At 36.6% G+C, this 12,487-nt stretch overlaps 1 protein-coding gene across 1 annotated transcript; it reads right to left on the reverse strand.

Moving 5' to 3' along the window:
- Nucleotides 1-6,815: 6,815 nt before the first annotated feature.
- On the reverse strand, nt 6,816-12,040 carry LOC123653681 (serine/threonine-protein kinase 17A). The gene is made up of 7 exons (XM_045589673.1): nt 11,943-12,040; nt 11,119-11,290; nt 10,057-10,357; nt 8,846-9,074; nt 8,187-8,431; nt 7,515-7,603; nt 6,816-7,052 (listed from the first exon to the last, which is right to left on the reverse strand). Exons 1-7 carry the CDS (start codon nt 12,038-12,040, stop codon nt 6,816-6,818), a joined length of 1,371 nt encoding a protein of 456 aa, XP_045445629.1.
- Nucleotides 12,041-12,487: the final 447 nt, after the last annotated feature.

Genomic DNA, 12,487 nt, shown 5'->3' on the forward strand with positions numbered 1-12,487 from the left:
TAATTTATATGTCCTTATCTTAAATTTAACATACTAAGTTTCTTTTTAGGATTTGGCTTTTAAAAGTCAACCCAATAACAAAATTTCAATTGCTACTGTGACGATATATAAAATAAAGAAAAGTTACAAAGCTAAAAGTTTGTCAGTTCTAATATATATATATATATATATATATATATATATATATATATATATATATATATATATATATATATATATATTTCTTTTTTTTTTAATTTTTACTCCGATCTTTAAAAAAATATGTAATGTTAAATTTTTTATAGTTGTATGGTTACTATTTTTTAAATGTAACGCAAAGGCAACTCGTCTTATATACAGGTCATGCAACGGAGCCCAATTTCAATGCTGAGAGATAAGTACGATAGTGTCATAACTTTTTGTTCGCGTCAACGCCACTGTACGTCACTGCTGTCGATGTGTGTGGTGCGTACTATGCACGTCGTTTGAGTGACGCTCCATTGTAATTGGTTGTATTTTAAAACATCAATGCGTGACGTGTGATAGAAAAAGAGACAGATTGATAGTCTCTCTTCGTTGCACAACACACCCATCTATCGTCATGCCTCTGGCGGCCGTAAATTGAAAAGAAAAGTGCAATCATTAAGCCGACGTACCCCCACTACTGTTGTTGCATGAACTGTGTAGAAGACCGTGGGCAACTATGGTATCGACTATATAACTACTGCCAAGCAATTTTGCTCTGTCAAAACTTATGTGTAAGTAATTTTTGATTTAAATCGTAGTCATAATATTATTAATGCACCTTATCTTCAAACTATTTATTTATTTATTTATAAGGATTTTTATTAGCACCCCTAAGTGTCTGTTTTATTTCCATGAGTATTTGACAATTTTGGTTGGATGGTTTGCAAATAGAAATTGCAACCCATCATATACCGAGCTTTCATCTGTTAGTGCTTCTAACTATCCGAGACTTATCAAGAACCTGTGAAACAGGCTCTTAATGTTGTTCCAGTCGTCTTTCACTTAGAAATGAAAATTGTCAATAAATTTTACCGTTTACATGTTAATAAGATAGATTAACAGCTTCTAAACTTAAATATCTTTAAGTACTACAGATTAAAATAATGATTAGTACCGTCTTTAGCCCTAGCCTTCGAAAGGCGGCCCTAGATTTTGAAGAATTTGGTGCCCTATGGTGCTTTTTAATAGCTCCAGTATAACTATTATATTATTATACGTGTAGTCGCAAAAATGTCAGCCTTAGCAAATTAAAAATCTTTATCGGCAGTTTAGGTTATAGAATATTTTAGTAGGAAATAGGCGGCCCTGTGTATTTAGGGGACTGATTGTTTTCATTAAAAAGCCGTTTCATCTGATCTCTTACCGTGAGATCTGACCAGTAGTTTATGAGTTATCTCTTATATGTTTATCGTATTATACTTGTCTATGTATGTCTTTGTTTCGACTGTATGTAAATGTCGATTATAGGAATTAGACTTTAAAGAAATTAGGAATATGTATCATATATTAAATGCAACGGACGGTTATATCAAAGTTGTGTTCATATCAAGTCTTATGATAAAGGTATCTGATAGCAGTATATATATATATATATATATATATATATATATATATATATATATATATATATATATATATGTGATTATAAGAATTATTTTAAACATCTTTTAGGCTACCTTGTTACTAATGTGAGTTAATAAGAGGTATGACATATAACACTAAAATCTAGTCTTTCTTACTTAAAACAATTCGAATATTGTAATAACAATATTTTGATTCACTATCAATTATTTAACAAATTTATAAAGTGTTTAAAAGTTATACGGTTGACCCAAGACAATTTTGTTCGTTTCTTTTTTACATAAAACGACAGATTAAAAATAATTTGAGATTCGAAAAAACCTAATCGTCGGTGTCTATTTGAAATTAGAAGTAAGTAATAACTGCCGTTATTAATAAAACCAGTCAAGGCGTATAATAATCTTTATTATTTGTCGTATATTTTAGTTATCTTTTACCTTGACTATATAAGTATGATAATATTCACGTGTATTACAAGTTACTGTCAATAATTGTAATTAAAACATTTTTTCATTAATATCTAAATAATTTGAATAAACTATAAAATATTCATAAAATTATTGCTAATATAACTTTAATTTTAGATGAATTATTTAGTAATTCAATGAAATTATATTTCAGTAATATTTATTATATCTCAATAATTTCAAAAAAAAAAAAAATCTTATTACAAACAAATTATATGTTAATAAATTATTCAATAACCTAATGTTCATAACTTGTGAGTACCCTTATTCTATGATGTAGTTAGTACTCTTTTTAAAGTTTTAACCCTCCCTTTTTTCGACTCAACAGTCTAGTCAAACAATTTTTATTTTAAATTCAAAATTAAAAATATACTGCAATATTAAGTAAAACTATTAGAAAAATTAATCATTATTTAACTCATACAAGCAGACATTTTGAGGTGGCAACACTAAATAATTTACTTTAATAAAATTCAAAAAAATGTAATCAAATAAAAAAAGTATATAAAACTTTCTAATGAAATAAGTAATTCAACACAACTGTGATTCGTTAAAAAATCGCTGCTCCTATTTTCATTTACGTTTCAGTATCTTATCTGCCTACTTAGTAACGTGGAATCGTACCTTTCGTTTAAATATGTACGTTTAAATCCATCTTAATATAAAAATTACGTATCTTAATAAACTTTCATGATATATTGTAAAAAAATATATAAAATTATTGTAGATAGTCTATCAAAATATACTATAATTATAGTTTTTTTTTAAGATAATGTTTTTTCATATGTAAGTAATCGACTTGCTTGAAAACTGCCCTTTTTTAATTTTATATGTGATCATTAAGTAAATTTAAGTGCGTGACTCGGTTGTGATGTGATTTTGTTTTGTTTGTAAAGAACGTTGGAACAAAATAAATTTGTATCGAAATGATCAATATGACTTCGATAAAATACACACAGACACACACACACACACACACACACACACACACACACACACATATTTATATTTATACATACATATATATATATATATATATATATATATATATATATATATATATATATATATATATATATATATATATATATATATATATATATATGTTTTATATTAAGGCCTGAATCCTGACGACAGCGATTTAGTGATTGTATGATAGTCATTTTACTTATAATTTTACTATGCTATACAATACCATAAGTAAAATGACAGAATATTTCGTTGTTTATAACATCGCGAACATACATTTATAAGATTTGAAGAATTAAGTCTCATATTCAACAACAACAAGTACTTTCTATATATATATTGGCTAAGTAAGTCAGAATGTTTTAAATTTGACTTACGCCATTTCTTTGTTTAATTTGAATTGTTAAAATAGTACATTCGCAGCGTTGTAATTAATATGAACAACTACTTGTTTAAAATGATGTATGATATAAATTATATATATAGTGTCTATTCTACGCTTATTATAAAGCAATAATGAAGCCTAAGCTTATATGTGTTCCAACGGTCTGGGATTTTCAGCATTGTGCCAACGATTGGCGTTTGTAGGCGAGATTTTAATATTGGTGTGACAAATGATATTCATGTTACGCCACAAGACTGTTTGTGATATAAAATAATAAAAATCAATTTCAATGATATGTTGTTTTAATCTATTTTCAAACCTCTTTAATAACCACGGTTGTATTCTCAGGTTTTATTCTTCAGTACCTGGATGACAGAGCTTAGCTCGGTATTTTTTAGTAAATCGTGTTTTTTGGAAATTATATTTAAATACGAATTACATATTGATAAAATATCAATAATATATCTGGATTTTACCGGCATAATAATAAAAAATATAAAATGGTTATTTAAATAAAAAATTTATCAGTGCAATTAGAAAGAAAAAGGAAAAAATAACCGATCGGGAGACATGGAGATTTGAACCGTGATTTACTCGGTCGATCCAGACCGGCCGATTTCTAACCTGAGCTATTACAACTTTATTGACAAATGCGACATTTACCTTCGTATTCTAACAATATTGTCGCCATTTTTTTATTGCCTAAAAAGGGATAAAACTACATTTTCTAAAAATGAATCCTAACTATATCAATTTATCTCCCCCGAAATCCCGTGCATATACTAACTTCATGAAAATCGTTGGAGGTGTTTCCGAGATTCAGATTACATGTACAAGACACACAATTTTAATACCAGAATTGATCGTTTAATAGTATTAGATTTGTTAAATGGCCTATTTGATGATATAATTTTTTTTAAATTTTTAAATTAATTTCGTAATATTTTAAACTTGTTATTAATGAGCTGAATATCGAATCAACTATGAACAAACTATGTTCAGTTTTTTTCCAATTTATTTAATTTAGATAAAAATATAAGGAATAGTATATTTCATTACAAGTGTGGTAAGGCTGTCATTGCAAATAGTTCCGACAAATGTCTACCCGAGCCGAGGTGCAGCCGAAGGCGAGGGTTGACAGTCGGAACAAGTTGCAATGACGGTTCCGCACGTGTACTGAACGACTATTTTTAATACAGTTGCGAAAAAATGAAGCAATTTAATGAAATAATAAGAAGAAAATTTCTGAAAAATGGCGCCAACCATAGAATATAAGCAGAGTTTTTTTTTCTTCACCCATTCTGGTAGGCAAAGAGAACTATGCCCATACAGCCAAGTCTTCAGTAGAAGTTTTTTATTGATATGAAATGAAAATGAAATTAAATGAGATGAAATGAAATGAAACCTAACCAAACTCATTTAATCAAATCATTAAATCTGATATTGAAACAAATTAGTAGCTTCTTTTTAGAAATATACGTATTTGCATGAATCATAAAAACTTCTATGAATTTTTTTTAGTAAAAACTTTATGGTTGGTTTTTCTTTTTAATAGACATTATTTTCACAGTTGGGAAAGAGAACGCACGAGTTCGGGAAAGGTAAAAAAAAAGCACGAGTATGTAATAGCCCACATCCCGAACGCTATACGTCCCTGCAATACGCCACTTTTTGAGCAACTGTATTAAAAATTTATCTTACGTTTATTTTATTCATTCAAGAAGCGTTACGTATTTAACTTAAGATCCCAGTTTCCATGTTTCCATCTCTATCCACTTTTTTCGTATTTTATTTCTTCATAATTGTAGGTTTTAAAACCGGTACATTGTAAAACAAAAGAAACAACAATTTTATATCACAATAATTTATTTTTACAAATGAGTTATGGATCACAACAGCTCTCACAAGGTAAATAAATCTTCGAGTTTAGTTGAGACAATGTTATAAAAATGAAATATTTCTCATGAACAAAACGTAATGAATAAAATTATACACAACTAAAATAAAAAAAAATATTAAGTCGAAAGTGGGAAAATTAACTACACGCGAAGAGCACGCTTCTTCGCGAGACGTGAAATAAGTCGCAAAATTGAAGCTCATCTTAAACGGTCACTCGGTAATAACAATTTTCCTATCTATTCAACAACCCGAAAGCGGTCACTCTTAGTGATAAAATTTATTATTGTACATCAAACATGACAACAACTATAGCGATATGGAATCGTTTGCGACTACAAAAATTTTGGTCCCGTTATTTTTGGGGCGAAAGCGTCGGCAGTGTCGTTCCGGCCTACGTAACGTTACATTACTCTTTAAAAATCATCTAAACACTTACGTCTACGAATATAGCATCAGACGATCGACACGTTAACAATTTTCTTATACATCTGAGCTGCGAGGCGGCCGGCGCGGTCGCGTCGCTCGAGTATGTACAGGGCGCCAGCGGCCGCCTCGCAGGCCTTACGCTAGCTTCGAACACATTTACAAGCACATCGTTGTCGGCGTCCCATTATGCTTTTTGTACCTTCGGTGTAGGAGCGCGATTACTCGACGAACTCGCGCCACCCCGATCGCTCCTCTACGATCACTATTCCGACTATTTATAATCGATATTATAAAAATCGAAAAATTCCTCGCTAGTACTAACTAGTACGCGGATCGCGGTCGGACGTCGGCGGGCCGACGACACTCGGTAGACAGTAACAACGATTTACAATCTTAAAATATTTAGTATTTTATCGTAATAACTAACTTAATCAAATATGCCAACGGATGCGTCGCCGAGTGTCGCACGGTCGTTCACGAGTTCGCGTAGTCGGGACCCTACGTTATAAAATATACAAACGAACTTAACCTAACGTCTTATGTACAGGCCCGCATACAGCAGTAATACGTGACGCGCTTCGCGCTTGAGTTCGCGCTCGGAGTCACCTTGCTTGGGATCAATCGAGTCGAACGTAATCATTACACTAAATAAATTTAACAATAAACTTTTCATTTATACATCGCACAATAGAATATCGTACGCAACTATTGTTGCGAATTTGATGAATTGTAAAAGCACGTTTTAATTTCAATAATAATCGACCGAGTCGGTTCGACGCAGCGATCGACCAGCACATGACGAAGGACGACAGTGAACGCAATAAACTCGATACTACACTTCACTCATTCGCTTCACAAACGACTCGAGCCGCACCACAGCCGGGACAGTGTCCGGCCAAGTCAATCTAACACAACACTCGCGGTCCTGATCTGAGCACTGGGCGCCGAGCACTGAGCTCCGAGCCCCAGCCCCGAGCTCCAGCCCCGAGCCCCAGCCCCGAGCCCCGAGCCCCAGCGCCAACCCCGAGCCCGAGCCCGGCGCGCCGCTAGCGTGGGGCGCGCCACAGGCCGCAGAGCGCGCGCTAGCACAGCACGGCGCGGTCGCAGGCGCTGCGCAGGTGCAGGCACGGCGCCGGACACACGCAGCCGCTGCACTCCGCGTGTCCGTGCGTGTGCGTGTGCGTGTGCGTGTGAGTGTGCGTGTGAGTGTGCGTGTGCGCGTGACCGTTCGCGTGCGAAAGCTTCGCCGGCTTCTCGTAGTCCGGCTGGAACTTCTTGCACAGCGCTAGCACCGACGGCGGATGGGACTTTCTCGATACCTGATAAGGAAAATTAAATTATTAATCACATTCTAAGAGATACGAAACATAAGTAAAAATTAAATATCGTTCGTTAGTAAGCACATTAGATTTGAGTATTTACGACAAAACGTTAATTATAAAAGATGTGCAGACCAGTCTAGCCGGAAAATTCGTTAAAAATTTTGTTTAGTACAGTTACAAGTAGGTACTTTAACTGAGGTAGAGCACAGCAGGAAAATTCCAGCTCAAAGTATGGAGCAGCCCGACTGGTGTAATACCTCGACCTTACAGAAGATCACAGCTAAATAATACTGCTTTCAAGCAGTCTTATGTTCCTATTGGTGAGTAAAGCGATCAGAGCCCCTGGGGGAATTGGGGATAGGGTCGGCAGAGGCCTACGGGCAACGGGAACCTCTTGCCATCCAGCGAGCCGACCCAGCTGTACAGAGCGCCAGCGTGGGCACGCACGGACAGACCGACCTTGGGCGTGGACGGCGCGTCGGGGAAGGGCGGCGTCACGTCGCGGCCGTGCGCGTGCTTCAGCGGCTTGTCGCGCTCCTCCTCGCTGTCTGCGCACGGGAGACATTACAACTCATTACTTATTTATTTTGCAATTCATACGTTAGATCAAAATCATTTCATTTCATATTCACTGAGGTAGGGCACAGCAGGAATTTCCTGCTCAAAATATGGAGCAGCCCGACTGGGGTAGTACCTCGACCTTACAGAAGATCACAGCAAAATAATACTGTTTTCAAGCAGTATTGTGTTCCTTTTGGTGAGTAAGGTGACCAGAGCTTTGGGGGGATTGGGGATTGGGTCGGCAACTCGCTTGCGATGCTTCTGGTGTTGCAGGTGTCTATAAGCTACGGTAATCGTTTACCATCAGGTGAGCCGTACGCTTGTTTGCCGACCAAGTTAAAAGCTTCATTACTATTCTATTTTATAACTAGTACGTATAATTTAAGAGCTTACCTTTGTTTTCGTGTGCGCCATTAGTTGCATTGCATTCACTGATGCAGCTGTGTTCATTGACCCCATTTACCCCGTTGACGGATGTGACGCCATTGGTACCGTTGACGGATGTGACGCCACTGGAACCGTTGACGGATGTGACGCCGTTCGTCCCATTGCAAGTGACACCTTTACTACCGTTGACGGATGTGACGCTATTGGTACCGTTACAAGTGATGCCGTTAGTACCATTCACGGAACCGATCCCGTTGACGCCGTTAACGTTTCCGTTGACGCCGTTAACACTGTGCGGGTTGGTGTCGGTGTCGTCATCGCTGGCGATATCTGTGGTCCCGAATCCGACGCCGACGATCGCTCGCGGTATGTCCGTCTCGTCTTTCAACCAGGGGTGCTCCAGGCACTCTTCCACTGTGAGACGACCCCTGGAAAATAAATTAATGTATTGTTAGAAATTTCAGCTGACTTATGTTTGATTTATCCAAATATTTATTCATTTACTTACAACACACATACGCACGACTTCAAACAAATATATACATTCATACACACGCAAACATTCGCAACGCCCACACTTCAGTTAGTCAGTCAGTCAGTTCAACCTATTGCTGTTCACTACTGGATATAGGCCTCCCCAAGTTCGCGCCAGACATCCCGGTTTTCCGCAATCCTCAGCTAGCCTACACCGGCAATCTTACATAGATCGTCTCATACGTACGTACACAGACAATTTCAATAAACTATGAGCTAACACTCAGGCTTTTCTTAATACCGTTCTACCAGTTACTCTTTGCACCATGTGCCACAAAGGCTATACAACATTTAATCAAAGCACTTACTTCGGATCAACGACAAGAGTATCTCTGATGAACTGGATGGCACGTTGAGAGACGCCGCGGAAGAGGTCGCGGGGGAAAGATAGCTGGCACTGTGCGATGTTTAAGTAGGTCTCCTGTTTCGTATCCCCGGCAAAAGGTGAATACCCGCTGAGCAGTACATAGGCCAAGACACCCACCGACCAGATGTCAGCGGCGAGGGACAGTGGCTCGTAGGATAGGATCTCTGGCGCTGGAAATTTAAGTGCTTGATTAGTAATGAGCGGGACGAATGTGTTTCATAGTTATTGTGGATTGTTTGGTGTTGAATTTAATGTCGAGAAGGAGGTCTTTATATAGGATATATTCGCGATAACGATAATTTCCAGACGATTGCTACGTTGTTATGGAGATCAGTACTTAAAGTTAGACTTTAAGCTACCTTTAAGATAAAACCTGTACCCCATATAAACACAGACAACATAACCCAAAAGAAATAAACGCAAATAAACAAAAGTCATCCAATCGAATTATTAAAAATTGAATAAATACAAGAATTCGAAACATCTTGATTTTTCTCATCATACATTAACATAATGAATGAAGATTATTTGACATTAACGAAAACAAGTCGAACAACCTACATTAAAACGTGTTCATATAAATCATAATGTTGATCCGCATTCATATAAATGTTTCTTGTTTTACGACCGATAAATAATGCATGCTTTTTAGACTAGAACCGATTTATATCAATTACAAAATAAGCGTATGCGATGTCGTAACTATTATCTTGTTATTTCCATGAAAATCATTAAACGCGTTATGGTTTAGAGTACGCCGTATCGCCTTGGAAGTGCATCTATTATTATATGATGTAATATACGTTTAAAATATAAAAATGAAAGGAATGCAGATGCTTAAGTGATGCTTTCACACCGTAAGATGCATAATATTGTTATAATAATATGAGGAATCAGTACATTTGAACGTGTTTTCTCTTCGCTTACTATTAATGTGCATAGTTGCTCAATGACAGAATATTTCTATGATTGACTTACCGAGTATTATTTTACGATTATTCAGAACTAGGGAATTGGTGTTTTATAAATCTAGTTATCGACTTAAATTATTCATCGATTTCTTACATGAAATTTTCAATCATCTCATTCACTTCTGTGAAATATTTATTTAGATGAAACATCATAAAATATACCAAATATTTTCAAACTTACCAACATAATCTCTTGTGCCCAATATTTCCCGAACGTGAGCTCCGGGTTGTATCGCACGGCTGATTCCGAAATCGCATATCAACAACTCTTCGCCATCAGCGGAGAGCAGTAGGTTCTGCGGCTTGAGGTCGAGGTGGGCGACCCTGCGTGCGTGCAAGTGAGCCAGCCCTTCGAGTACGTGGCGTAGGGCACGTCGCGCTGCTCCCTCCGACAACCTCTCCTCCTCGTCTAGGAGTCTCTGTAGTTCACCGCCCGCGCATAGCTCTAGCACAATTGCGACTTCTGATCGCGTTTCATACACCTAAAAATAATGAAGAAGATTAATTTAAGGTATCAGTAGATTATTACACAATTAAGAAACATAGTTGAATCTTGAAAAATTCTTGAACTGTCTAAAAAATGAGGAAGTAGAAATTGAATGTCCAACACCTTTTGCCTAGCAATAGTTCCAATTTAACTGATACATATTTCTTTGTTGTCTGACTTGATAGTCTAAGTGTATTTTTTTATCAAATTATTTCTAAATTGTCTTCGGTGCGACAAAGCCAGCCCTGCGGTCACCGACCCGCCTGCCCAGCGTGGTGACTATGGGCAAAACACACGAGTTCACGTTATTTTTGGCGTAAGCTTGTGGAGGCCTATGTCCAGCAGTGGACTGTATAGGCTGTAATGATGATTTCTAAATGTCAATGAACTAAGTATCCCCTAATCGTCGTATGTTTAAAGTGTGGGGAGACACACAATCTAGGTTAATGTTACGAGATGAGTTGAGAGTCTTCAATTTTATTATTTATTTTTAAAGTAATTCATAGATATATTAAAATATTATATTAAGGCAAAACAAATTATGGATGGACGAAAGGAGATTGGATTGGATTTGGAGGACGAGGTAGATTAGTAGTAGATTTAGTGCGAAAGATTAACACAACTCAAACTGCTGTTTGTAATGAAACTTGTTGGTTGAAATCTAGAACTGGATCACTACTTTTTGACCTCAAAATTCTATAGAATTGTTATTTACGAGGGTAAGACGGTAGAGCACAGCTGTATTGGTTGACTTGCCTCATGTAAACTGACGACGCGCGTGCAGTCTGCACACAGAGCCAGCACGGCCACCTCGTGCTGGATCTCGCGCGTGGTGTCGGCGGCGCGCCGGCGCTTGCGGATGAACTTCGCGGCGTACTCCTCGCCCGACACCAGGTGACGGATCTTGCGTACCGACGCGAACTTTCCCCTGCGGATATAAACGTTTCAATTAGATATTTTTTTAAGAAAACCACCAAAAAACAGTCATAATATTGAGGTTTCTACCACAGTAGGATATATCCTGGTTAAAATTTAGAGCAGTTCGATTGGGGAAGTTCCTCAACCTGAGAGAAGATTACAGCTAAATAATAATGCTTTCAAGTAGGGATGGCTTTAGTAAAGTTGCCGAGCACCGGTGGAGGGTAAAAGTTTAGGGTTGGCAACGTGCTTATTTACAATGCTCCTGGTACACTTTTTTGCCATACATTAAAAAATCCTAGGATTATTGTAAGCAGTACCTATATGTTGTTATGTTGCAGTTTTGCTAAATGTCTTCTATAAGTTATCCTAATTATATAATACAGCCGACGATAAATTGAAGAACCAAATATTACAACACAGATCATTCACTAAACGAGACGTTAATCCTTATGAATAGCATTTTCTCGGAACAGTACGTTATGTGTAGTCTTGTAATTGGGCAATTTCTCAGCGACAAGCAGAACGCGATAAACATCTCATGAAGAGACCATTACGAGACCATTTGTCGCGTTAATAGCTCGCTCGCATGACGTTCACGAGCAACGTATTAATGTAGCATTCAAATAGTGTCTTCCTGAACGAGAATAATTAGACAGAGCCGAGATTCACTAGTCTTGATCTCTCGCTCTTCCTGTTTGAAACTGTCGCGGGCGATTTCTAACTTTATCAGCGCTATAAGCATTTCACACTCGTTCATTTGCAACGAGCAGTGTCGCGTATACTATATAAATGCAAGTAGATACGTACGTAGAAAATGTCGTTTTACATTATAGTACCCGGGTGACCGAGCTAAGCTAGGTATTTTTAGTAAATCGTGTTTTTTGGAAATCATAAAGTATAAATACGAATTACATATTGATAAAATATGAATAATATTTTTCGATTTTACCGACATAATAATAAAAAATAAGAACAGTCTATTTATATAAAAAATATCGAGTGCAATTAGAAAAAGAAAAAGAAAAAATAATTGATCAGAGACATGGGGATTTGAACCATGATCTTCTCGGTTGATCCCGAGCGGCCGATTTCCCACCGAGCTATTGCAACTACATTGACTTATGCGAAATTTACCTTCGTATTCTAACGATTTTTTTTTCAATTCCTAAAAACAGGGATAAAACGACATATCCTGAAAATGAAT

This window comes from Melitaea cinxia, chromosome 5, assembly GCF_905220565.1.
Source record: "Melitaea cinxia chromosome 5, ilMelCinx1.1, whole genome shotgun sequence".
NCBI lineage: Eukaryota > Metazoa > Arthropoda > Insecta > Lepidoptera > Nymphalidae > Melitaea > Melitaea cinxia.

What these genes read in the sequence shown, in the direction of transcription:
- LOC123653681 (XM_045589673.1), bottom strand. Translation starts at nt 12,040, where the DNA reads ATGAACGAGTGTGAAATGCTTATAGCGCTGATAAAGTTAGAAATCGCC. An exon ending in TAGCGTCACATCCGTCAACG is followed by an intron (nt 7,604 to 8,186) that starts GTAGTAAAGGTG and finishes TCCCGTGCGCAG; the next exon opens with ACAGCGAGGAGGAGCGCGAC. An exon ending in ACGCGCCGTCCACGCCCAAG is followed by an intron (nt 7,053 to 7,514) that starts GTCGGTCTGTCC and finishes TTTCCTTATCAG; the next exon opens with GTATCGAGAAAGTCCCATCC.